General features: G+C 40.5%; 3 protein-coding genes and 1 long non-coding RNA gene across 6 annotated transcripts in view; 2 read left to right on the top strand and 2 right to left on the bottom strand.

The window, feature by feature from the left end:
* The window catches only part of LOC309511172 (CMP-N-acetylneuraminate-beta-galactosamide-alpha-2,3-sialyltransferase 1-like), a 128,506-nt gene that overhangs the window by 93,234 nt on the left and 7,353 nt on the right, over positions 1 to 27,919 (top strand). The gene's annotated exons all lie outside the window — the stretch shown is intronic.
* On the bottom strand, positions 69 to 1,481 carry LOC309511222. The gene is made up of 2 exons (XR_014210532.1): positions 1,263 to 1,481; positions 69 to 1,196 (listed from the first exon to the last, which is right to left on the bottom strand). It is a non-coding gene; the product is annotated as an uncharacterized lncRNA (long non-coding RNA).
* The window catches only part of LOC309511167 (CMP-N-acetylneuraminate-beta-galactosamide-alpha-2,3-sialyltransferase 1-like), a 28,826-nt gene continuing 5,700 nt past the window's right edge, over positions 4,794 to 27,919 (top strand). For 2 of the 3 annotated variants that reach the window (XM_082186274.1, XM_082186272.1), the window contains exons 1-2: positions 7,396 to 7,421; positions 27,611 to 27,917. In XM_082186274.1, the coding sequence (XP_082042400.1) occupies positions 7,411 to 7,421; positions 27,611 to 27,917 (318 nt within the window). In that variant the 5' untranslated portion in view covers positions 7,396 to 7,410. Of the gene's footprint in view, positions 4,860 to 7,395; positions 7,422 to 27,610; positions 27,918 to 27,919 lie in introns of those variants that run through there. The other variant, XM_082186273.1, reaches the window with a different exon arrangement.
* LOC309511203 (uncharacterized protein) lies at positions 9,896 to 13,738 on the bottom strand. Its single transcript, XM_082186334.1, has 3 exons — positions 12,446 to 13,738; positions 11,845 to 11,950; positions 9,896 to 11,186 (listed from the first exon to the last, which is right to left on the bottom strand). The coding sequence occupies exons 1-3, from the start codon at positions 12,535 to 12,537 to the stop codon at positions 10,797 to 10,799; spliced, it is 588 nt and encodes a 195-aa protein (XP_082042460.1). The 5' UTR covers positions 12,538 to 13,738; the 3' UTR covers positions 9,896 to 10,796.

Here is a 27,919-nt window from a genome sequence, read left to right as displayed (position 1 = left end):
ACTGTAACCTACAACTGTCACCCAACCAAAATCACACACACACACTGTGTACATTTTTTAAAATCAAATTATCAAAAAGCAAAAATGATCTCATCTTTTGGACATTCATCATATTGCATTGGTTTTCATTTCTTGTCCTAAAACAGAGCACTAATCTTTTTATTTTTAAGTTACACATTCTACATTGATTAAAAAATTAAATCAAATGTTTTTAATGGTAGTATTATTTTATACAGAAATAAATTATTTATAATTCAGATGAGAAGTTAAAGTTAATTTAAATTTTAAGGAAACAAATATATTGATCTGAAATATAGCAAATTAATTTTAAATTCATTCAGGTTACCAAACATATCTCAAGGCCTTTTGAATAAAGGGTGGCAGTCTTTCATTATCAACTGTTGTTGTGGACTAAATACTGGAGAAGTATTTGTTCTCCATTTGAGTGAGATGTTTTTATGTGGCTAATTGAGGAAAGTGCTTCCATATATTTTATTATTAGTAGTATTAGTTCAAGAATAAAATAAAGATATCGGCAAATAGCCAAAGCTGCGGCATCGGTATCGTATCGGAAGTGAAAAAGTGGTATCAGGACATCCCTAACTCTTTCATTAGAAAAAATAACCGTGAACGTATTTACAGTATAAGCCTTGCCAGTGACATAGGAATTAAAAAAAAAAAAAAATCGTTCAATAATCGTAATCGAGGTAACTTGTTTGATTAATTGCGATTATGATTTTAGCCAAAATCGTCCACCAGCCCTAACACAGACCCATGCTAAACAACTGCTAAATGTTTTTTTTTTTAAAGGGTGTATGTAGTTTTGAGAACATATATTGTGCAAAACTGTAAGTATAGCCTACAACATAATTTTGCAGATAAATAAAATTTAAGTACACTAGCTGCAGAGACTTAAGTAGGTCTAATGTTTATTATGGCTTGGAGCTTATGAAACCCCAAATTTAAAATTAGAATATTGTCTAACTGATGTCTTTTCAGTTAAAAAGAAACACAACAGCGATTCTTAAAATCGAGATTATGTGCTACACCACTAAGATATATTGGAATGGGAATAATACGCGCGCGCTGGTATTCAGTGATATCATGTTTCGTTTTGAATTTGAGGTGGTCGAACGGATTAGTCGTGTGTTAACTTACCGAACTGTTACCCCACACACTCTGTATATAGTTTGCTGCTGCTCGTCTGACGGCTTAAACCCGAACCAAGTCCAAATAATGGATGCTGCACCGATCTTTTTCACCAGCTTTCACTTTCAGCCGTGTTTACTTAAGATGACGACGAATATGCGTTGCAGCCGGGTTTACCTCGCGAGTCGCGGCCGCGGGTAGATTGCGTCATCATAGCTTGTGGAGCCATCTCCCAACCCAACTTGGAGAATAGATTAACGGCGATATTTTTTTTATCGCGCGATAAGAGTCTCGCGTTAACGCAGCACGTTAACGCCGATAACGGCCCACCACTAGTTCACACACAACCCGTAAAAATCCCGTAAAGACACGTGACATCGATGTGACTTGTAATCTCAGCAGCGTCTTAAGTTTGCTAATGAGCTGCGATCTCTCTCTCGAGAAACCACGCTTGTGCATTTTTTTTCTCTGATTCGATCATAAACTTGCGCATTACGAACCGTTTCACAGCTGGCTAACGATCCCGGCTTCAGCGTCATCACATACGACGGGGCATTATTACGGCTTTTGTTCACACAGCGCGCGTTCCGGGACTGAACACGGCAATGTTACTAGGTCCCGACCCGGCATCGATCCCGGCATAAAACCCGGGTCGAGTTTGCGTTCACACAGAAGGCGCTCTGGCAATTTGCCGGCAATTTCCCGGGTTCAAAGCGCTGTGTGAAAGGGGCTAAAGACAGCTCGATCATGCAGGTTTGCACTGCACAACATCAGGAAGATCAGGCCTTTCCTAACTGAGCATGCAACACAACTTCTCGTCCAGGCCCTGGTCATTTCTAGGCTTGACTACTGCAATGCTCTTCTGGCCGGACTTCCATCACGTGCAACCAAACCTCTACAAATGATTCAGAATGCTTCAGCTCGTCTTGTCTTCAACGAGCCCAAGAGGGCCCACGTCACTCCTCTGTTCATCTCTCTGCACTGGCTACCTCTCGCTGCTCGCATCAAGTTCAAGGCATTGACGCTTGCTTACAGATCTATCACAGGCTCAGCTCCCTCCTACTTTCACTCACTCCTACGGGTCTACATCCCTACTAGAAGCCTACGATCGGTCAAAGAGCGACGTCTTGTGGTTCCATCACAGAAAGCCACAAAATCACTTTCCAGAACATTCTCATTCACAGTTCCATGCTGGTGGAACGCTCTCCCCACCCTCATCCGGAATGCAGAATCCCTGACAACATTCAAAAGACAGCTGAAAACCCATCTCTTCCGTGAGCACTTAACCTTATAGAAAAAAATAAATATATATATATTTTTTAATTCCCTTCCCCTTCCCTTTAAAACCTCACTTGTCGGGTTTATGCTACTCTGAATAATGCCTGAACTACTTGCGTTGTTTTTGCCTCTTCATGATGACTCGCTTAATTTAGTCCTAATCTGTAAATCGCTTTGGATAAAAGCATCTGCTAAATGACTAAATGTAAATGTAAATTAGCCCATGATTTACTCACCCTCAAGTCCTCCTAGGTGTATATGACATTCTTCTTTCAGACGAATACAATCAGAGTTATATCAAAAAATGTCCTGGCTCTCCCAAGCTTTATAATGGGAGTGAATGGCTGGAACAAATCTGAAGAAGAAAAAAATGACTCCACACAGCTCCAGTGGGTTAATAAAGCCCTTCTGAAGCGAAGCCATGGGTTTTTGTAAGAAAAATAGGCTACCCATATTTATAACTTTATAATCTAAAATAACTAGCTTCCGCCAGACGACCGTACGCATACTACGCAATTCAACTTGCGCCACAAGAGTAACCCGTGGCGCATGTAGGATGTAGGAGTATCGTAAGCTAAGACGCATAAGACAAATAGGGCTGTGCAGCAAACTGAAGCTCCTCTTCTATTATATAGAAATCCTCCGTCATTTCTCTTAAAAATTGCTAATTCGTGACCAGGGTTTTGTTTAGCTCTTTCCTCTGAGCTTCCACGTTCGTCATATTACGTTGTGCGTTGGGTCAGGGGTTAGTTTTCCACCGTAAATCGATGCGTACGGCCGTCTGGCAGAAGCTGGTGATTATAGTTTATAAAGTTTTAAATATGGGTATTTTCCTTACACAAACGCATGGATTCACTTCAGAAGGCCTTTATTAACCCCCTGGAGTAACAGTGGAACACTTTTATCATGGATGGATGCACTCTTTTGGGCTTCAAATTTTCTCCAGCCATTCACTGCCAGGACATTTTGTAATATAACTCTGATTGTATTCGTCTGAAAGAAGAATGTAATTTACACCTAGGATGACTTGAGGGTGAGTAAATCATGGGCTTATTTTCCTTTTTGGGTGAACTATCCCTTTAAAGGCATCCATCATTCTTATGAAAATTCCTGAGATAGCTTGATAACCACAGATGTATTATCACTATCATGTGTTTGTCTTCATGTAGTCAACAGTCATCATGACTTCATCAGTCAAAACGTCAATACAGGTATCTGCATGTTATGGCATTTCCTGAAATGTCATAAGTTTAATACTTCTATGAATCTCACTTGTGGTCTTTCTGCGCGAGGGATGAATCAGTATGTACTGGGCTTACAGTATGAATGAAACAGATATGACATGAGAGTGTTTAGCGCTCCATATTGCTATCATCTCCCCATTTTGGATAAAAATAGAAAAATAATACCAAAGTACTTTGTAACGTAGTTACTTGAGTAGTTTTTAAGCAAACTACTTATTTACTCTTACTTGAGTCATATTATTTTTCAGTACTTCTACTTGTACTCAAGTAAATTATTACTTAAGTAGCAATACTTTTACTTAAGTACAATTTGATAGTACTCTTTCCACCACTGGTTTTTATGGGACAACCCTTATATTTCATTAACCGATAAACGTTATCATTCAATTTCACTAGTATTAAAATCTGCTTTATACCTTTGTAATATATTGATAACCACCATAATAATACAGACGGTAAAAAGAAAAACCAAATGATGATTCAAAGTTCACTAGTTCATTAGTTTTCCACAAGCTGAGGGCCGGGGCACATGTTAATTTAAAGAAGGTGCACAGTCATACTCACAAATACAAAACACCATCATAGTGACACACATGAATCTGAATAATGCCATAAACATTCATTAAACAATATGATGTAATATAACCCCCAGATGTACAGAAACTTAGAAGAAACAATTGTTTCTTTAGAGCTGTTTTTTAATTTTTTATATAAGAGCATTATCTTCTTTTTTTTAAATGATCAAAAATGCTGTCTGTGGCTGGCAACTTAAAAAAAGAAAAGAAAAAAAAAGAAAGAGTTAATATGCCTTCTAACTTTGTGCGTTCATACAAGTTCCTATTTCCTCATTGATGCCTTTAAAAAAGATCCAATTTCAATTGCTTTGAGCTCGCAGTCTGAATGTGACTGACCTTCAATGCAACAATAACTCAAAACTGATCAGGAAGATTCCTAGTAGAAAATATCATTTTCAAAAAGATTACTTATTTTGCGTGCCGTAGCCTAACCAACCAACACACATAAGGTAGAGCAGCAGGTATTTCCAGGCAGGGGGTAGAGTTACACACAATTAAGCTCCACCCATACAGCGAAACCTAAACAAAGCAAGCAACGGTTCCAACACTCCATTCGCACACACACGGATTTGAAAAAAACACCACGCTGAGAAGTCTGAAATACATTACCAAAGTAGGTAAGTCAGTTTTTATTCTTAAGAAAAGTTTTATGAGTAAATTACCCTTGTGGAAAAAAAGTGCACTTAAGTGTACTTTATAAAGTGTACTTATTACACAAATGATATACTTTAAAGGAATACACTTAAGTGTGAATTAAATACAATGTTTTCGGCGCATTAATGCACATTATATGTAATTGATTTTAAATGTATCACAGATTAAAGGGATAGTTCACTTTGAAATTAATTTTTGGTATGTTTTAGCTTACCTCAAGGGCATCCAAGATGTAGGTGTCTTTTTTTCCGCAGTAGTTTCAATTTTGATATTTTTAGGTCAAACCGTTCTTGTCTGTCAGTCATATAATGCAGGTCTATGGTCACGGTCTCAAAACACAAGCACAGAGTCCAAATTAAAACAATTCCCCGTCGTCCAAATTAAACAATTCCCCATCGTAAGTACACATTGATGGCCTAAGACACGAAACGAGCGGTTTGTGTGAGAAAACGAACAGTATTTATATCGTTTTTACCTCTTATACGCAGACATGTCCGAGTGATCTGAACTGACGTGTACGCAGACTGGTGCATATATATACACTAGATGTCGCCTTAAAGACATTCGTTCCAATGAACTGCCGTAGACAAGGCGACATCTAGTGTGTATATATCTATGCACCAGTCTGCGTACACGTCAGATCAGATCACTCGGACATGTCTGCGTATAAGAGGTAAAAACGATATAAATACTGTTCGTTTTCTCACACAAACCGCTCGTTTCGTGTCTTAGGCCATCAATGTGTACTTACGATGGGGAATTGTTTAATTTGGACGACGGGGAATAGTTTTAATTTGGACTCTGTGCTTGTGTTTTGAGACCGTGACCATAGACCTGCATTATATGACTGACAGACAAGAACGGTTTGACCTAAAAATATCAAAATTGAAACTACTGCGGAAAAAAAGACACCTACATCTTGGATGCCCTTCAGGTAAGCTAAAACATACCAAAAATTAATTTCAAAGTGAACTATCCCTTTAAGTTTAAATAAAATGCATTAAGTTGACATTAAGAGTGGTTTTTTTAAACAACGTAAGTGGGACTTTAATACAACTTTATATGTACTTTCATAATTGCTTCTAGTGTCTTAAAAATATAGTAAAAGTGCACTGCTCAATGTCCTGACAAGCTAAAATGTACTTTAATGTCAGCTAACAATACACTTAAGTGTGAATTAAGTGTAATGTTTTCGACAGACGTATTGCATATTATATGTAATTGATTTCAAATGTATTACAGATTAAGTTCAAATTAAATGCAATTAGTTTAAATTAAGAGTGATTTTTTTGAACAACTTAAGTGGGACTTTTGAATTAAAAAAATGTCTTAATAACCTAGTTACAATCAACACAAAACCCTCTACATTTACTGACAAAACAATCTCTAAAATAAATAAATAAAAACCTTTCTGTTGATGCACACAAGAAAAATCCAAGAAACATTATACATAAACACCAACATTTACAACACTTTAACTCTCATTTAGAAAGAGCCTGGAGGACAGTGAGGCTTATATGCACAATCATTTTCTCCCTCACATACAAAGTTACCTAAACCTAAACCTATCCATCACAGAAAACATTTTGGATTTTTACATTGTCATAAAACATCATTCTGTCTGATGTATAAGATTGTTTCCATTTAATTTACTGGTATTATACTTTTGGGGTCATTTGTTCCCCATAACCAGTACACATAATTTTAGAAGCAAACACACAGTACCTCTCACACACACAACCCATGAATTAATACAAACAAAATGTAAAGAAAAGTATCTGTAACGATGAGGTTGAATCAAAGGAGGAAGCAGGATCCACATGCAGCAAACTTTATTAAATAAACTCAAAACTTAACCAACTTAGACTAGAGAACAGGACCCAGAAACACAGCCCAACTAACATACAATAACATCAAGAACTCACAAAGACTGAACTAGACACAGGCCTTAAATACAAAGGCAAACAAGCTAAACAAGATAACAGGGGGGCGTGGCTAATCAGAAACACCTGGGGAGACTATAAACAAGGCACAGAACAGGGGCACGTTCAAGTTCAAAACGGTCATAACAGTATCAGTTCATGTACAACACTAAGAATCAAACCTTTGGGTAATGTTTTACAAAAAGGTTTTATTAGTTAACTACTTAAGTTAACATGAACTAAGAATGAATAATACTTTAAGCATTTATAAATCTTAGTTAATGTTAATTTCAACACTTAATGTCTGAAAGCCTATTCATGGATTTCATCCGGTCCCTTTCCACAGGTGTATTAATCAAGCACAATGCAGTCTGCATTCATAATCTAGGTGCTTGATTTTATACACCTGTGGAAAGGGACCTGATGAAACCCATGAATTTGTTCAGCGCTGAGGTTTCCTAAGTGCGTTTGAACGCTCCATCAGGTCACGTGAACTGCGCCTGAACAGGAAATGCAGCGCGCTGCTCAGTTGTTCGTGCGCAGGGATGATGATGAGAGAATACTCAGAGACCCTTTTCTTTACGTTTTATGAAAAGCAAGTAAGTTTTTACTACTGTTGCATGTTTGTACTGCGTTGTGATGAATGTTGTGAAATGTATGTTCATGCGAACTAGTTTTATTTGTTGAACTGCGTGACTAATTAGTGTAGTCATGATGCCAGAGAGTGTTGTAATATGCGACATGTTTCCTGTGTGCAATAATTAGCCCTCTATATGTCGATTTGTGTTAGTTATTTAGAGATATGCTTCTGCGTTCGAGTGCAGTGCATTTACTGTTTATTTGGTGCTACCTGCATCGAGTGTTATAGTGATACAGTGTCATGCTGCATAGCCACTTAAAGGTGCAGCAGTACAGATATTAAAGGGCATATAGTGACATTTTGTTGCACTGTATTAACGTCAATTATTATTTTCTGTACTGTACTGTTGTGAATGATGACAATGAGCATAGTATAGTGTTCCTTTATTTGTTTATTAATCAGTTATTATTACCATTGTATTATTTATTTTTCTTTCTCTCTGTTTAGACCACATACACTCACTTATACGAACTTGTATATTGGCATCCTGATCTTGAAAATAAAGGATTCTCTGACCGGAATCTTTCTGTAGTGCTCCCATCCTAAACGAACCACTAGTCCATACTTTACACTTATAATGCATTATTATATTCAAAAGTTGTGTATTAAAATTAGTTAATGCACTGTGAACTCACATGAACAATGACTATAAATTGTATTAACTAACTTTAAACTATATTTTAATGAACTAATATTAACAAATATGAATAAATACTGAAAAAAAGCTCTTTGTTAGATCATGTTGGCTAATACATAAACTAATGTTAACAAATGAGACCTAAATGTAAAGTGTTACCGAACCTTGTTTACTTTTAGCTCTTAAACCTTTACTAGCACCAACATTAAAGGGTTAGTTCACCCAAAAATGAAAATTCTGTCAGTAATTACTCACCCTCATGTTGTTCCAACCGCGTAAGACCTTCGTTCATCTTCGGAACAACGGTTGGAACAACATGAGGGTGAGTAATTACTGACAGAATTTTCATTTTTGGGTGAGCTAACCCTTTAACAGGACCAAAAGCTTTCTTCTAAAATCTTACTCCAGCATTACAAGTGAATGTAAGTTTGTCTAAAAACAAAAAACAAAACAAAACTCCAAAGAACTCCAAAGGCACAAAAAAAAAAGAAATCCAAAATCGTTTGTCACCAATTTTTTTGAAGTTGTTGGAAAGTGGTTTATGTCAGTGTCCCAGAAGCTCTCCAGCAGCATCTACACAGTATATGTGAATGGAAATGTTCCAAAGAGGAAGGAAAGTCAGAAAAAAGACCTTGAGGGAAAAAAAACTGCAATAATTCATGACAAATCTTGTAACATCACTTCATCAATACGGGTCTGTGATTCCACAAAGCTTGCACTGTATCTCCAATAACAAATATGAACTGACCCTGCAAGATTAATGTTTAACTCCAGATAAGAACAAAAATATTACATAATTATTCCAAAACAAATAGTAATTGAATAACTCAATCTTCAAATGCACAAAGAAATGAAATACATTAAAAGCATTATTTCTAGAGGTGGATGAAATATTAAATGTTTATGGTGGTTATAACATTGATTATATGTATTAAATGTAGGCTATATAAATGTCTTTGAGTGTTACAATATTGGATCAGCATTCAGCAAATTTAACTTTAAGTTGGTTTAAAATGATTTAATTAAAAAGTCGGTTTAAAAAGTTGGTTAAAAAGTCGGTTTAATTAAAAAAAAATATATTTTCAGCAGCCAAATTCCTCGAACACGCACACACACGCGAGCACATTACGATTTAAGAAATTATTAGAATGCAATCATAGATAAATGATTGAAAACATGATTAATTCACCTCCCGAGTCTATATTGCGTATGTAGCCTATCTGCGATTAATGCACTCTTAATCGCCATAACAACTGCCATGTTACGGTGAAAATTTTAAAATAAAGAAAGCATATATTAAGATATACTTACTTGACTGATTATTTGCAGTATAACGTTTCATCCAGTGGCGGCTGGTGAAAAATATGTTAGGTGGGGCTGTGTCATATTCGGTTATTTTAAATGGCTTGGCCTTGGTAACCATGGGACACCAGGTCTTATAGCGTTGTGGCTCCCAGGTTGTGGAATGCTTTTGCTCAAGACGTCTATCAAGCATTCACCCTTCTCTCCTTCAAAAACCTTTATTTTTTATTTATTTTTTATATTACTCTTTAGCTCAGAATCTTTAAATTTTACCTTATTATGAATGTTTATGTTACTTGCTTGAATCTTTAACCTAACTTTGTAACTGACCTCTGTATATTTATATCTGCCCTTGGTATGTCTATCTTTGATGTTGAGGTTTATTTAGTTCAATTCCTTAACCTAGGCCTATATTGTAAAGCGACCTTGTTGGAAAGGCTATATAAATAAAAAAAAATCCTATTATAATTAATAACCACCCAGGATACCAGTGCTCTGTGAAAAGTAATTATTTAATGCCAATATTAAAAGGTTGAGGCATTTTTGCACAAAAACAAACATATTGCACAAACTTTCTATTTGCATTTGAAATTTAACTCAAACAAAATACTTAGTGATTAATTAGCTGATTAAATACAACTATTACCTGCAACAATTTTGAGTGATTTTAAACAAATGTTCCACAAAATGTACAGTAAATAACAAACATAGTATTAAAGGGATAGTTCACCCACAAATGGTAAAACCATTTTTCTTTTTGATAAAAGAATACCGGTAATAAAAAACGAAATTTCTCTGGCATTTCTTTCTTTTTGCTGTATCGAAAACGTACCGAACCATTTTTGGGTGAACTATCCCTTTAAAGGGATACTCGCCCTCATGTTGTTTCAAACCTTTATGAATTTCTTTCTTCTGCTGAACAGAAAGTAAGATATTTAGAAGAATGTCAGTTACCAGACAGTTTTAGATACCATTGACTTCCATAGAAAGAAAAAAATATACTATGGAAGTCAATGGTATCTAAAACTGTCTGGTAACTGACATTCTTCTAAATATCTTACTTTCTGTTAAGCAGAAGAAAGAAATTCATAAAGGTTTGAAACAACATGAGGGTGAGTATATGATGACAGAATTTTCATTTTTCAGTGGAGTATCCCTTTAAGACAATTTATATTTATAAAATTACTATGTACAAAGAAATAGTGTGTGTGTGTGTGTGTGTGTGTGTGTGTGTGTGTGTGTGTGTGTGTGTGTGATCTCATTTGTACAGGAATTTTGCTCTTCTCTCCTTCTGAGTGGCAAACCTCTCAATGACCCTTTTGTTGAAGTCAGGAATGTCCCTGATAAGTTTCTTCTCCATGGAGAGCATCGCCAGAGCATTCAGGCGATCCTGCGTCATGGTGTTCTCAGGAAAGTCTTGATCCTCTTTAAAGTAGAGAAGCACCTCTCAGACTCAGCTGTAGTCATGGGTGTGGTGATGAGGATCTTGAGAAGACTGACAGTCTCTGTGAAAGTGCTCTGAAGGTTGTTCTCCATGAAAAACTGGTACAGAGGTACTGCACCACTGCAAGCATTGAACTCGTCGTTCTCATAGATAAGGGACAGTTCTGTTTTGAGCTTGACCTTGTTCAGCATGGGGTATGCCTCCACTGTTGTTTCAAGCGCTGTGTCAAGGAACTTCACACAGTGTTGTGGGAAGAGCTCTCCATGCAGCAGTGTTGCGCTGATGAGGTGCTGGGTGAAGGAGAACCGCTCCTTGGCATGGGTCAGGATGGTATCACGTACCTGTAAAAGATTCATCAGCATAAATTTCCAATAAAGCCATTTTAATGAAAGTGATTCTGACTGAACGAGTCAAGTATGATAATTAAAGGGATAGTTCACCCAAAAATGAAAATTGTGTCATCATTTACTCACCCTCAAGTTGTTTCAAACCTGTATGAATTTCTTTCTTCTGCTGAACACAAAGAAAGATATTTTGAAGAATGTCAGTAATCAGACTGTTGATGGACCCCATTGACTTCCATAGTTGGAAAAAAAAATACTATGGAAGTCAATGGGAGTGGAGATTATTTCTAATTGCACTTTACACTACGTTTACTTCTCCTCACTAGTTCCCTGTTGGTTTCCGTTACAAAACAAGGTTTAATTTAAATATATAAACCACTTTTTTTTCTGTCACATGTGACAATTCTTTACACACTGAATTTCTTTTCAATGAAAACTGCTATTATTTTGCTGCTTGTGACTGCTTTGTCATAAACCTGAATCTACTGAACTAACAAGAATTTAAATTCTAGACCACCTGGTCCATCAATCGATCAGTCAGATGTGGGAATATGCCATCCTAGGGTTTGTTTTATTTTTTTATTACATAGCTACATACCACCACAGGCATAAAAATCTTTGTAGAGGAAACACTGACTGTTACATCTCAACTTACCTCTGTAGCCAGCCTCTGTTGTTCTCCTGTTCCCAGTATCCTTCGTCGCTTTATAGGCTGCTGCTGGTCCGATGCACCATCACCACACAAAGAGGGAATAGAGGCCCTGGTCCAAAAATAGAGTTTAAGTTGTTAACCTGTCATCAGACTTCTTAACTCCCACAAGTTTACATCCACTGACTCATATACACACACATAAGGACTATGCCTATCAGCTAGTCATCTGTGATGTACATAATATTACATTGTTATCATTGTTCTATTATATTTCTAAGCTGGATGCATTCTGATGTGTCCTGTGTAAATAATAGTCTCTAAATGACAAGAAGTTAATATTTAATAACAACCTTCTAGAAATTGACCTGGTGGACACCTGAATAAGCCTGTTGTTAGAAACTGTTTTTGATAACTACTTTACCTTCATTATTATCCAAATCTAATAGTCTCTTTGCTTTTAAAATACTGAAACGCATATAATTGTAATGGGCTTATGATAATCATCCAGTTGGATGACTAGGCACATTTAGACACAAATCTGGAAATAAGCAAATCACATTTCTAACAAAAGTTTTATCAGCCAATCGTAAATAAAGTTATTTACCTGATCGTTTGCACGCTGTCTGTAAACTTCTGGACAAGTGCTTTGATGAAAACTGCGTCGATGTTCCTTTTCTGCAGCTGGTTGAACAGCATGTCCAGTGTGGCATGATTTTGTGGAACAGAAAACACTTTAGGAGGTCATCTCTTTGTTCGTACACGGTGTTTACAGCGCGACTGTGGAAGTTCCAACTTGTTGTAGAGGCTCTGGGAAGTCTATGGGCAACCACTTGGTCAAGTACGGTGGTTCGCTTGGGTGACCTGGAGAAGAAAGCAGAAAATCGCGTCATGGGCGTATGACGCTTAGCCTCTCCAGAAGCGCTGTAGCGATGGTGTCTGCCGTGGCATTCTGGATCGAAATAAACTCATAAAACCGCTCTTGTATGTTGTTTTTGCCGTCTAAATAACGTAGCACAAGCACCAGCTGACAGGGTGGAAATGTCAGTTGTCTCATCAGCTTGTATGGAGATGAAATCTGCGCTCTTGACTTCCTCCAGAATGTAATCCTTCAGCACTGACAGCATGCAGTCTAATAACTCGTTTTGTATGGTCTTTGACGTACCTTTAAAAACGGTGGCTGTCTTAAGGTGCTCCTCCAGCACGCTGTCGAGTGAAGCAACGAAGTCCACCAGTCCCCTGAAAATGCCGGGATTGTTCGAGGTGTCAGTCTCGTCATGCCCACGCAAGGCCAGCTCAAATTAAGCCCCACAAAACTTCACAATGTCGATTATTTTTGATAAGATGTGCCGGTTTTTATCCACCTCCTCGTTGTGTTTCCTCACCGCAACCCTGTGGCCTTCATCAAGCTGCGTCGCGATGTTAACTCTTCCCAGTATAGATGGGTTTCCATTTCTCGAATTACCCATTATCCTCTGCGGCGCGCCGCCATGTTGTGTGTCAAAGCTGTCAGTAAGCCACTGGGAGACACGGCTCATTCACTGTCCTGCATTAATAGAAAGCCAGTTAATATAAAGTATTTTTGACTCTTTTGTGTTGAGATAACGATGACAAATTCCTCCAAACCTGGCGACAAGGTGAAGGTTATTTACAGGGACACATTAGACGATGTTTGCAAGGCAAGATATGATGAGAATGTGCGAGTTAAAATTTTATGTGGTCGCATTTGTGCGAGTGCATGGTCATGTACCTCTCAGTTAAATTCACGCATGAATTCTCCTGCATTGAACTTGTTTTAGCGCCCGCCAAAGTGAATTTTTGTCCCACCAAAGTCTTATTTGATCGGTGAGTAATGTAGATGAACTGGGCGCATGTTTAACTGAAAGAACGAGCAGAGAGAGAGAGCCGGTCGCGCGCTCTCTCTCTCTTCGGAGCCAAGCGAAAGTGTAAACAAGACTTCACCGTCTCCAAACTAAGCGCTGTCTTGCTCTCTCTCCCTCGTGGAAAAGTTAGTCTGGAGCCCTGTATTGACGGTTCACATCGCTGTAGCCAGGCGGCTGATATCTGCACAGCCCTTATTATACGGTACATTTAGACTCAGTGTCAAGACAACACCATCTGGGTAAAAAAACAACAACAACACAACGCTCCGAACTAATTTAGTGTAGGAGAGAGATGGAGAGCAGAGGCACGGAGCGATGTGCTCCAGGTGTAACTTAGCCTCTGCCTCTGGCTCGACCAGCTGATGTGGCCACAGAGAAAGTGATGAAGGTGGACAATCGTCAGAGTGTGCTTCTGCCCAGCCAACACCTCTCAAGGGCTGTGTCGATAGCAGCCGCCTGGGTACAGCGATTTGACAGCCGATGAGAGCTAGCGCATTTAGCTAGCCCATCTTGGAAATGATTAGATAAAGTGTCACATCTCCAGAGCACAAAACCTCTAAATGTTCACAAGAGCAGCACTGAACATTAACTCCAGCCAAACGGAGAACAATCGTATGATTTTCATGTTCAGAATAATGCCGATTCAGGATATTATCATGCTCCGTAACACAAACGCTTGACCCACTTGACACACAAGATGGCGCCGTAAGGAGTTAATTGAGAAATGTGACGTCATCGTAAATCTATCTATAGCTAGCTTGACGGAATTATCCATGTGTACCTTGGTGTTCTCGTGTTTCGTTACTTTCTCTGACAAGTGCTTCATATCCCTCACTCCGGTAACTGTCCATGCTGGATCTGTCCCCGTATTTTTGAAAAGTATGCACGGAAAGCAAAATAAGGCATTAGCATGAGAACATCCAGCCAACCAAGCCTTTCTGGTATACCAGCTGCGTGAGAAGCCTCGCACGTACTGCTTTCCTTTATCACTTGCCTGCTGTCTGATCGAAATATCTGGTTGATCTGGGCCCAGCTCTTTCACATGGAGTTTATTTACTAAGCTTCGTCTTTCAAACGGATATTGGACAAGAGATTGAATCGAGTTAGAGTCGTCTGGAGTCGTTTTGTTCGCCGTTGTAATTTATCATACAGTAAAAATGGTGCCCTATAGAATGAAACTCGATACTTTTGTAGTGGCTCGCGCCCATTGCTCGCGCCTCGCGGCCACGCGCAGTTTGGGGCGCTAGGCAAAGCGCCCATAGCTGACTAGATTTTAGCTCGCTGATTGGCTACAGTTTATGTCAAACATTTATATCTAAAATCAGCAATTGGCTAAACTGCTCCAAAGACCCGCCTTTCTGGGGCGCTTTCTCCAGCGCCCCAGAGCTGATCACGTGTACAGATCTAGACGGGACGTGTAGAAAAAACAGACATTTTGAATTTCCATCATATTTTTCACACATACTAGGTGCATTTACTATCTCAAACACACAAATATTGATCATTTGTATATATGATTTATTTATGTATTTACATGTATTTGCCCTAGCGCCCTCTATTGGCCAGCCGCCCCTGGTTTCATCTATAATCATCCAAACGTGGCGCTCCTTTTGTTCTCTTCTTGTCTGGGCAGCTTCAGTTTCCTCACGCATCGCGATTACAGAAACAAAACAGCGCATTTTTCAAACTCTAGTGAAGTAGTGCGTCATATTGACGTCATATTTCTGGCGCATGCGCAATAAACAACATGTTTATATCATGCATGGTTAAATGTTATTTCTAGTTGTTCTAACTCATTGTGTTGTTAGACTCTTTAAGTTCACAAAACTTGATTCATTCACCAACTAAAAGTCAATTATTTGTACAGTGTAGTGTAGTCTGATTAAAATTAAATGTATTTGAACTGAATTTAAATGCAAATTAATTTTGTTTAGATTTGTTTAACTTTTGCTTGCAATTATTGCAATTAAATGTGTGTTTGACTTAGAACCACTGGCGGAGCTAGGGGGTGGCCTTTGGAGGTATGAAAGTCATATTTTTGTCATACTGTCCTGACATTTTGTATGAATAAATCAAAACTTACTTAGTTTGAATTGTTGTTTTGTTGACTTCTAAGTGACATGGTTAGCATGTGTCAAAGTCAGTGTCAAAGTCAGAATTCTGTGCTCATTGAGACAAAAAGCTTAAGTTAATTATTGAAATTTAAGGTATTTTTAACATGTTGCAACCGTCCCTGGGTTGTGTTGCAACTGTCCCCTGGGTTGGGGTCAGTTGCAACATTTGGCTTCTTCCATTCAAATAAATACTGTGAACGATATGTCATATATAATCATCTTTAAATGGTATGGGTCATTAGCAAACAGATGCAAGTTTAATATATACAAATTTGGTTAGTCCAAATAGTCTCTGAGTAACTGAGAGAAATGCAAAAAGTGTTGCAACTGTCCCCGGTCTCCCCTAATTCTCTTTTTTTCTGATGCTACTTTTATTTTAGAAGGTGTGTGAAATCATGTGACACTTCTGTCAGATGCTGAAAAAAGGGTGTTGTCCTTATTCAGTTGGCTATCTTCGGTAAGATGAGATGTTGTCAGGCCAAATGTCAGTAAAACGAACTAACTTTCCTGTCATACGGCTGTATTGTGCTTGCGGTACGCACATCACACGCAAATGCGGCGTGCTGTAGCCGTAGTTGTCGTCAATTAACTCATGTAAGAATCAAGAAGGCGATTAAAGCTGTCAAAACTGCATGCATGTATTTGTTATATATGCGTCACATGTGTCTGGATTAAAATATTCTGCTATGTGAGATCACAATATAAGGCACAAACTGATATGTAATGTTTTAATGTCCAAATAAATGTGAGCACTGTGCATTTGTACTAGACGATAGGCATTCATTTTGCGTTAATTTGTAAAGGACAAACAAAAATGGATAATTTTTAAATCCATAAAATAACTAATTTTACATTCTGGCAACATTACATTATGAAAAACATAACATTTTACATTATGTGCTGTTGACTTCCGCCTTGTTCACATTCTTGCACATGGGGATTCAAAAGAGAACTTTTGTTTTCCTTTTTAATTTAGGTATGATAGAACTGTTGCAATTATTTATTTTGACAACTAATATAGAAAGTTAAACTTTTTTTTTACAAACTCAGAATTGGTTAAAGAGTTCATTGATTATATAAAACGCATTGAAGGTTGAATAATCTTTGGACTACAGTAGTTATCTGCATGTTATCTCATCCATGAAGATGCAACAATGTAGAACAAGCTATTGGATATTTTGAGAACCAGAACCAAGCTAACTGAGCAAGTTGAACTTTTGTGTGCCCTTTTATTACTATTTAATTAATTTGAATATGAGGTGGTGGGTAATAATAAAAAATAAAAAAATTCACTCAGTATTCCATGATTCCTAATTCACTACTATTTCAATTACAATTAAGTATAAATTAACTTTATTCAGTTGTGTAGGCACTAAAACAGTCCAATACATTATCAAATAATTTTTTATGATAAAATAATTAAGATTTCTGTGCCACCCCAGACTGGTTGCTGGCCCTTGCCTGGCCACCCCTATGAAAAAATCCTGGCTCCGCCACTGCTTAGAACAACATGATATATAAAGTATTCTTTTCACAGATGTAAAGTACAATAACTTTCTATTACATTAAGTACTCCTCTCTTAAATTACATTTTATTGTCAGATATTATGTAGAAAACTGACACTTGTAGTTGAGTTCATAGAGCAGGGGCTGGTGATAAAAATGTCAACAATAAGTTGTACTGGAGTATACTGTATAAGCAAATTTACTGCCGTTTACAGGAAAAATACATTTTAAGTGCAATAATGCACACAGATATATTATAGACTAAACACATTTAAAATCTTTTTTTTTTAAACATGCACTTAAGTGTGTTTAGAAATATTGTAATGAAAGTGTACTTTCTATAAGTTAAGCTTATTTAGATATTACAAAGTGCATTTGTAAAAAGTGCACTTTAGTGTGTTTAGAAATAGTGTGATGAAAGTACTTTAAGTAAAACTTAATTAGAGATTATTACAAAGTTCATTTTTAAAAAGTGTATTAAGTGTGTTTAGAAATATTGTGATGAAAGTGTACTTTCTTTAAGTAAAACTTAATTAGAGATTATTACAAAGTGCATTAGTAAAAAGTGCACTTTAGTGTGTTTAGAAATATTGAGATGAAAGTGTACTTTCTTTAAGTAAAACTTAATTAGAGATTATTACAATGCTCAATTGACTTTAGTTATTGCCAATAATATATATGCAGGTTGCAGCCAATGGACATGCTCCTCTATCAGTAGCCTACGCGTCCTCACAGATCCGTTCCTAAGAGCAAACCACTCCAGGTAAATTAACTGGGATAAACCGAGATTTTAGCAGAAAATCTGAACAGAAACCGTTACTTTAATAGATGTGATAACAGAAAATGTTATATGGATAAAACAGCATTTACGTATCAGAAATTATCCAGGTTTAATCAGATGTAATGCGAACTCTGTCTAATAATGATGTCTAGCCCGAAAAGAGACAGTGTTTCTGTTAATGATACACATAGTAGAACAGCACAAATAATCGGTAAAAGATCACAATCAAACACCTACGCGATTTCATTATTTCAAAATGACAATGATTCGTCTATTAGACCTTTGACAAGCAAGATCACAGCGGAGCATTCATATGGAAGTAGAATAATGTCAAATGTTTTTGAAATAAAAAGTCTGTTGAATTGCATTACTTGAAAAAAAATAGGCATTGCATTAACCATGCTTGCATTTTAATGCATTGTATTTTTAGTGCTTACATTTTTATGGGCTGAAATTCAACATGGTTGAATATTTAAGCTGTGAATATTTAAATTAAAAACATTTAAAACACATTTTCATTATTAAAAATTCAATAATCCATATTCACCTTTCATATTTCATTTCCAAAATATTCAAACTGTTTAAAAATACAACCAATAATATTCAACAGGCAATTTTCGGTCCATTTTATTTCACTTTGCAAATTCGCTTCCACAAATTCAGTGGTTCAAATTCGACAGTAAATTCAACATTGACGTCCAGGAACTGCAGGAAAAGCAGTAGATTGCCGAGCATACTCTCCATCTGCTGTTAGTCTACCTCACCAGCAGGGGGTGCAAAAGCGCGTGTTGAAGACCAGCAACAGTTAGAACAAGTCATTCATTCATAAAACTCATTTACAGCAATGTAAGTGTATTTGTGATTATTATGACGGCTGTTTTGTGTTAAATTCAGTGTCTTCACGGTTACTTTTCCTGTGTAGCCTACATGCATCTTTCTCTACTGTGAACGAGATTATAATGTTATTCCCCGATGCGGATATACAGATCCAATGTTACATTTTTGAGGTTGACATATTTCTCTTGGTTGTTTAGTTGCCTTAACTTTATATTGTGGATGTGCTGCATGCAGGCTATTAGGGTTTCCCTCAATACTTAAGGATTCCCCTGCTGGACATATACAACTCTTAACATAGCTTAATGGACTACAGTGATGTAAAAGACCAAACTCGCAGGCAAGCAGATGGACTCAGAAACGCGCAAAGCTTAATGCTGAGCGTTTCCCAGTGATAGACTGGCATAAAGATGGCTTGATGTTGGACATTCGCACATTTAGGGACCGTCTCTAAAGTGTATACGACTTTGGTATACACGTTCTCTTTCATCATCTCGTTTCGAGATCCACCTATGGGAAGGGCATCCGTACCTGACCTCTGCAGAAGCATCCAATTGCACCAAGTCTGGCTAGACAGACAGAAGCGCGCAGCCAATGCCAGGTAAGGCCACACCCCCTTACCTAAGGCATATAGCTGTCAGGCGCGCTGCTATTCCTCAGTTGACATTCGCTTCTCGCGATCTCTGCACTGACACAGTTCGGTTGGATTAACGTTACGCTGCTCACTTTCGAGTCTTCAGGAGGACATATCGCCAGATCAGCCTCCGCCAGACGTGAGTGACAGTCGTTTCTTCAGCCTATCCGCTGTGTTTTTTGCATCCGGAGCCGCCCGCGCTCTCGCTGTCCTTCACCTGCTCCTCCTTACATGGCTGCCCGCCACGGATTTTTCCGAGTTCTTCACCGCTAGCCCACCCATGGCTATGTGACCGTCTAAACAGCCGCTTCTCCGGGGAACACCCTATCACGACGAGCCTGCCACGGCCGCGTGTGGTGCTCTAATCGCCGCTAAGGACCCTCTCGTTCTGCGCTGTTTGCTTGAGCTTAACACGCTCAAGAAGCTTTGGAGAACCCGGAGAATTGCGGTCATTGTAATTGCTGCACATGTAGCTTTTTACTAAGTCTGCTTTTAGTTGCACGACCCAGCGCGCCGTGCTCGGCCTTTCTGACTCGGTTGGGGGACACGGTGATGATGACGCACTACCGGGGGACTCCCGGAGCGCCACCTCTTTAAATATTTGAGCTGACATCAGCCCAATCCGCATTCCCTGAAGAGGACATCTTCGCGGGAAAACCTCACTCTCGTTGACGAACCGGCCGGTTCCGGCGACGGGGATGACGCGGTCCTTTAAGCGTTCCCTAGACTAGCGCTCACGCGGCTTTGCCTCAGTCCATCCTTCTGGAAGTTTGTGAGCGAGCGGCCGTTCGTCTCAACATTGTGTGGCCAGCTCCACAGAGCGCCACCGACCAGGATAGGAATATTTACGACGGGTAAGCGCTGAGACCACCGCCCAGTCTGAGGAAACAACTCTTAAAACTGGAGCGTCCCGCTAGACTGTTAACACGGTCTCACGGGCCTTGATGTGTTACGATTACGTGTTGAGGCTTTCAATTTATGCCCCGAACGCAAGCGGCCTGCCTGTTGTTCGACCGTTGGGAGTATCGAGCCCGCGTTCACGGGCCACGAGGACGTTGTGTGTGTGTACCCCCCCAAGCGGGGCTGTCGTGAGGAAAAGTACGTAGCAGTGTTACCACACTGCACGCACTTGGTTCCCCTCACCCAGTTATTAAAGGCTTCGGCCCCAGTGTTTCCCAACACAAAACACACACATTACTAAACAACACATTTAACAAACGAATCAAATGAATTCGTGCAGATTTATATATCTGCCAAAATAGAGAGCCAATCTCTCTGATCCCATGCATGTCGCCCTGAGTCCGTCCACAAGAGGGCTCCATTGCCTCACAAATCAACTAGCTGGGCTCACACAGCTCAGTTGCGGCTGCCCAGCCATGTGTTTTTAGTGGACGTTGTGTGTGGAAGGCTTCGGCCCCTGTGTTCCCCAACACAAAACACACACATAACTAAATAACACTTTAAAACAAACGAATTAAATAAATCCGTTACAGAGAGAGTATCTCTCTCCGTGGATATTATTTTTTCTGCCTGCAGTGTGTTTTTAGTGGACGTTGTGTGTGGAAGGCTTAGGCCCCTGTGTTCCCCAACACAAACACACACATAACTAAATAACACTTTAAAACATACAAATTAAATAAATCCGTTACAGAGAGAATATCTCTCTCCGCGGATATTATTTTTCTGCCTGCACTTAAGACTGCCCAGTTCATGTGTTCAGGAGATATGTGTGTTTTCCGCCCACTTTCAGGCCTTGTGAGGGAAAGTTTAGCACAGTGGACACCACACTATGTTCCCCTCACTCTGTCAATAAAGGCTCCGGCCCCAGTGTTTGCCCAACACAAAACACACAAAGTTACGAATCAAATGAATTTGTTTTGGAGAGAAGACCTCTCTCCGCAGAGAAAACTTCTCACTGCAGAGGGAGGAAATCCCTCCGAACCCCTGCATGTCGCCTCTAGTGTGCCCACTAGATGGCGCCTTTGCATCACGAATGAACCAGCTGGGCCCATACACCCCCGCTCCGGCCCGAGCGGGGGCGCTCTCGAGTCACGAAGCGGCTTGGCAAGCCATTTCAGCGCCCGAGTGGGTTTTGCGTACCGTAACCTAGGGTTACAGGCTGCAGTTTGCAATAAAACCTCCACTTTTCAACGGCGTTCTCTCTTCTTACACAGAAGAAAATGCCTCACACATTCTGAAAGAGGAAATTTCCTCCCTCCTTAACAAGGGAGCGATTCAGATGGATCTTATAAACCATGGTTTTTATTCCTGGTATTTTTATGTTTCCAAAAGGCGTGGTGCCCCCCGCCCTATATGGACCTTTGAATGTTGAACAAACATTTGAGGAAATACAATTTCAGAATGTGACACAAGGCTCTCTCACCCGTGCCATAAAGCAGAACGACTGGTTCACATCAGTCGATCTGAAAGATGCTTTCTTTCACATAAGTATCTACCCTCCACACAGGAAATATCTTCGTCTCGCCTACCAAGGCATTTGTTACGAATTCACAGTTCTTCCGTTCGGGCGAAATTTGAGTCCCCGAACTTTCTGTCTGTGTGCGGAGGCGGGCGTGGCGCCCCTGAGACTATCAGGGCTGAGAATTCTGAATTACATATACGATTGGTTCATCATAGCCAAATCGAAGGAGAAGGTGTCGCTGGACACCGGCCGGGTGCTCGCGCACATCACATCCCTCGGGTTCAAGGTGAATGCGAGCAAAAACAATCTGACTCCCAGTCAGAATGTCTTTTTCCTGGGCTTAGAATTGAACTCAGTCTCCTTGCGAGTGTGTCTCTCTCAAGAGCGCGTTCGCTCTCTGATGAACTGTCTGTCTCAGTTCAGAGAAGGGGCGAGAGTACAGTATCGCACATGCCTCAGGCTGCAGGGTCTCATGGCTTCATCTATCCAAGTTGTGCCGTTGGGTCTCCTGAGAATGAGAGCGTTCACGAAATGGGTTTTGTCACTACATTTCAGCCCGATTCGCGATCTCTGCCGCTCGGTAACAGTGACGCGCGCCTGCTCGGCGGCCCTGCGCCATTGGGAGAGCGAGAACTTTACGCTCGGGGAACCCCCTTGGGACGGTTACGATGCGGAAAGTTGTGACGACAGATGCGTCCTTAACAGGCTGGGGAACCACCCAGCAAGGCAGAATGGTGAACGGTCTGTGGCTGAGCAGACTACGTTCAGCGCACATTAACTATTTAGAGCTTTTACCATTTGGAAAGCTCTGAATCATTTTCTGCCTCGCCTGCAGGGACATCCCGTTCTAGTACGGTGCGATAATACCACGGCAGTGGCTTATATCAACCGTCAGGGCGGCATGCGCTCGTCGAAACTCCACGCTCTAGCTTACAGGCTGTTGGTGTGGAGCAGACGGGTTTTTCCTGTCATTACGCGTGACTCATGTTCGGGCATTCTGAACAGAGGCGCGGATCTGCTATCGAGGGGAAACCCAATCTAAGGGGATTGGCGTCTTCACCCGCAGATAGTGGAGATGTTATGGATGAGATTTAGACAGGCAGCCGTAGATCTTTTCGCCTCGCGCGAAAACCACCATTGTCCTATGTTCTTCTCGACTAAGGGACGTGGACGCGCCCCTCAGGGCAGACGCACTGGCCCACCCATGGCCCAAAGTGCTGCTGTATGCTTTTCCTCCCCTGTGCCTGATATTTTCACACTGGCCAGGGTGAGAGAGCACGGCCTGTCTCTCATTCTGATAGCACCCAGGTGGCTCAAAGCCCCGTGGCTGGCAGAGATAATCCCTCTGTTGTACGCCGAGCCATGGCGCCTTCCCCCTCGCACGGACATACTGTCCCAAGCCAACGGGGAGATTTACCACCCCCACCCGGACAGGGTGACTCTCTGGGCCTGGCCTGTGAGAGGACGAACCTAAATCCACTGGGGCTCCCGCCGCGTGTAATCGCCACTACTCAGAATGCCAGGGCCGTTTCCACACGATCCCTATATGGCTGGAAGTGGCAAGTGTTCGAAGGGTGGTGTGATGGGCGTGGTCTCACATCTTATCAGTGCTCGGTGCCTGATATTTTGTGTTTCCTGCAAGACCTCATGGAAAGAGGCAGGTCTTTTTCCACCATTAAGGTCTACCTGGCTGCGTTTTCAGCCTGTCATGTGGGTTTTGAGGGCTCCACCGTCAGGCAGCACCCTCTAACCCGCAGTTTTATGAAGGGTGCACGCCGCTCTTTGCCGGTCATCAGGAGATCTGTTCCAGGGTAGGACCTCTCCATGGTGCTGGAAGCGCGGTCTCTTTATCCTTTTGAGCCTCTGGGAAGTATTTCCCTTAAGCTGCTGTCCCTCAAGACAGCTTTGCTCTCGGCCTTGGCATCTGCTAAACGGGTCAGTGAGCTACATGCACTCTCGGTTCAACCCTCGTGCGCCAAATTCTCCCTAAGTGGAGATAAGGTTTCCCTTAAGCCTAACCCGGCCTTCATGCCGAAATGCTTCCCTGTGTTCACTTCGGAGGTTTTGGAGCTATCCGCTTTTCACCCTCCACCCTTTGCCTCCTCGGAGGATCAGGGGCTGAATGCTCTGTGTCCCGGTCGCACTCTGCAAGCATGTATGACCAGGACCAATGCTTTCCGCAAGAGCGACCAGCTCTTTGTTTCAAGGGCTCCCCCGCACAAGGGGAGTCCCATTTCAAAGCAATGCCTCTCACATTGGCTTGTGGACGCTATACTATGGCTTATGAAGCAAAGGGAGTGCAGCCCCCAGGGGGCATCAGAGCTCATTCTACAAGGGGCTTAGCCGCCTCTTGGGCTTTGTTCAGGGGAGTGCCACTGCAAGACATCTGCTCCGCGGCCAGCTGGGCCTCTCCTCATACCTTTGAGCGTTACTACCGGTTGGATGTCACCAGAACCTCGGTGGCACACTCGGTCCTAGGGGTAGGGTCCTCTTAGCCCTTTCCCACAGCCCCGTTGGGTTAACCAACGAAGAGTGAATGGGCCGGCTGGCCATGTTCATTCCTGTCACCAAGCATTCGCATTCCTTCTTGGGTTTAGCTATGTGCATTGGTGGTGCGGGGGCCATTATCATGTATGGGTCTCATGCATGTTTCATGCCCTGCTTGTCCACAGCAGTTTAGCGTGGCATCACCCTTGCAGGGTCATGTTTGTGGGACGTGTCAGGCACCGCCTCTCTGAGGTGACGTCCTTCTCTGGCTTTCAGAACCTCACTGTGAGTGTATTGGGCAATCGGGGAGCTGTCCATGTCTCTCCCATAGGTGGATCTCGAAACGAGATGATGAAAGAGAACAATAGGTTACTGTCGTAACCCCGGTTCTCTGAAACATCGAGTGGAGAGATCCACCAGCTTCGCCCCGCTTGCCGCACGAGAAGCGAATATACTTACTGAGGAATAGCAGCGCGCCTGACAGCTATATGCCTTAGGTAAGGGGGTGTGGCCTTACCTGGCATTGGCTGCGCGCTTCTGTCTGTCTAGCCAGACTTGGTGCAATTGGATGCTTCTGCAGAGGTCAGGTACGGATGCCCTTCCCATAGGTGGATCTCTCCACTCGATGTTTCAGAGAACCGGGGTTACGACAGTAACCTATTGTTTCTAACTCCGATAGCATTTGAATAGAACGACTTACAGTCATAAAACCAACTGTAAAGTGTTAATTTAGTGTCAGGCATAATGCGCACCCTTTGGATTTTTGATATTTATTCAAATAAATTTAAGTTTGCTATTGAAGAAACGTGTATGCCAATGTTGTATGCAACTTTAGAGACGGTCCCTAAATGTGCTAATGTCCAATATCAAGCCAATTTTTACATTTAGTCATTTAGCAGACGCTTTTATCCAAAGCGATTTACAGTTAAACTAACAATAGGAGGACAATATGCAAGTGCTGTGACAGTTTAAGCTAATGCAATACACGTATGCATAATATAATATATGTGTTGATTTTATGCCAGTATATCACGAAACGCTCAGCATGAAACTTTGCGCGTTGAGTTCATATTCTGAGTCCATCTTCTTGCCTGTAGCCTATATAATAGCCTACAGCCTACTTCCCTAATAAGGTGCAAGATTGGTCTTTCATATCACTATCAACGGAAGGGAAATCCTTGAGTATGAGGTATTGAGGGAAACCGATTATAATCCTCATGGTAGAGATCTGATGACATGTAGAATACACAGGGAAAGTAACAATGAAGTTATTGAATGAAACATAAACACAGCTTTTGTGTGTTTATCATCTTTTCCGCATATACTGACACAGATAATCATTTTCATTTTATGAATGAATGTCTTCGTCAGCAACAAGCGCTTTTGCACCCCCTGCTGGTGAGGTAGACTATCAGCAGATGGAGAGTATGCTCGGCAATCTACTGCTTTTCCTGCAGTTCCTGGACGTCAATGTTGAATTTACTGTCGAATTTGAACCACTGAATTTGTGGAAGCAAATTTGCAAAGCGAAATAAAATGGACCGAAAATTGCCTGTTGAATATTATTGGTTGTATTTTTAAACAGTTTGAATATTTTGGAAGTGAAATATGAAAGGTGAATATGGATTATTGAATTTTTAATAATGAAAAGGTGTTTGAAATGTTTTTAATTTAAATATTCACAGCTTAAATATTCAACCATGTTGAATTTCAGCCCATAAAAATGTAAGCACTAAAAATACAATGCATTAAAATGCAAGCATGGTTAATGCAATGCCTATTTTTTTTTCAAGTAGTGCAATTCAACAGGCTTTTTATTTCAAAAACATTTGACATTATTCTACTTCCATACATTCAGATCTGCATTGGCACTGCCACTGAGCAAGAGAGAAGTTGTCATGTAGGCCAGGGGTTTTCAAATTGGGGTCTGAGAGCCCATAACCCATTGCCATGGAGTCCGCAAAATAATTTGCTATCCGTATTTCTATGGAATTACTTTTGGGCCAATAATAATGAACGTAATTTTTCAAGAAAGTAATGAAGATATAAATCTTTGAAACTAAAAAAGAATAAATCGCAAGAAAATTTTATGACTTCGTTTTTAATACACTGCATGTTTTTCTAACTGTTTTCTCATATTTCTTTCGCTGATCTGAACTTACAAATGCGCTTCCAGAGTTTTCATTTACGCTCCCTTAAGCCCCTTTCACACAGCGCTTTGAACCCGGCAAATTGCCAGAGCGCCTTCTGTGTGAACGCAAACTCGACCCGGGATTTATGCCGGGATCGATGCCGGGTCGGGACCTAGTAACATTGCCGTGTTCAGTCCCGGAACGCGCGCTGTGTGAACAAAAGCCGTAATAATGCCGTGTCGTAGTGATGACGCTGAAGCCGGGATCGTTCGCCAGCTGTGAAACGGTACGTAAAGCGCAATTTTATGATCGAATCAGAGAAAAAAATGCACAAGCGTGGTTTCTCGAGAGAGAGATCGCAGCTCATAAGCAAACTTAAGACGCTGCTGAGATTACAAGTCACATCGATGTCACGTGTCTTTACGGCATTTTTACGGGTTGTGTGTGAACGCACTCTCTGATTCCGGAAAATCACTGGCAGTGTGAATTAACCAAAATCAAACGAACCCGGGTCAAATCCCGGGTCACTTTATCCGTGTATTTTCCGGAATCTCTGTGTGAAAGGGGCTTGAGTTTTCGTTTTGCTAAAACAGTTAGCAAAACATGCCGTGTATTAAAAACGAAGTCTGTGGAAGATTTGCCTGTGATTTATTCTTTTTCAGTTTCAAAGATATTTTATTCAGTTTCAATTTATATTTTCATTAGTTTCTTGAAAAGTTATGTTCATTATTATTGGCACAAAAGTAATTCCATTTATTTCTAGAGTTTTTAATCATCAGTGGTTAAAACGGCGTAATTTACTACAGAACACCGTTTTTTGCAGTGTCTTTTCTTCTAAAACACTTTTTCTGGACACCAGGGGTTTGGTTATTTGCGAAATATGATTTGTTTAGCTATCCATATGGTGCGCCTTTAGCCCCGTTGTATACACGTCTCTTTTATAACTCAATATAATAAATCACTCTCTTTCCCTCTGTAGGTCTATTATATTTCTGTTTGAAGTGACAAAGTTTCTAACATCACTGATGACCATGCAACTGAAACGTCTCCGCTATATCATCGCACTCCTGAGCTCCATGACCATCTTGTTAGTCCTGTACTTTCAAAACTCAGCAATGGTTTTGACACACAGTTTTTACAGTTTTGTAAGAAAACCAATATCCCATATCTGTTTGGAAGACCGAGGAAATAGTAGCTGGTTCAGTGAACGTTACAAACCCACTGTTCCACTCCTGCTCAACAGCACCAACAGTGAATTACATGCAAACATCTCCAGCTGGTGGAAGGT

This window comes from Leuciscus leuciscus (genome assembly GCF_965113295.1).
Source record: "Leuciscus leuciscus genome assembly, chromosome: 12".
Classification (NCBI taxonomy): domain Eukaryota; kingdom Metazoa; phylum Chordata; class Actinopteri; order Cypriniformes; family Leuciscidae; genus Leuciscus; species Leuciscus leuciscus.
The sequence above is the reverse complement of the archived record's forward strand: the minus strand, read 5'-3'. Positions and strand labels throughout refer to the sequence as shown.

Bases quoted from the DNA above. Each gene is read 5' to 3' on its own strand.
- LOC309511203 (XM_082186334.1), bottom strand. From the start codon at position 12,537: ATGCTGTTCAACCAGCTGCAGAAAAGGAACATCGACGCAGTTTTCATC. The intron at 11,951-12,445 runs GTAAATAACTTT...TTTTTGGACCAG, and splicing joins GACAGCGTGCAAACGATCAG to GGCCTCTATTCCCTCTTTGT. The intron at 11,187-11,844 runs GTAAGTTGAGAT...AATCTTTTACAG, and splicing joins AACAGAGGCTGGCTACAGAG to GTACGTGATACCATCCTGAC.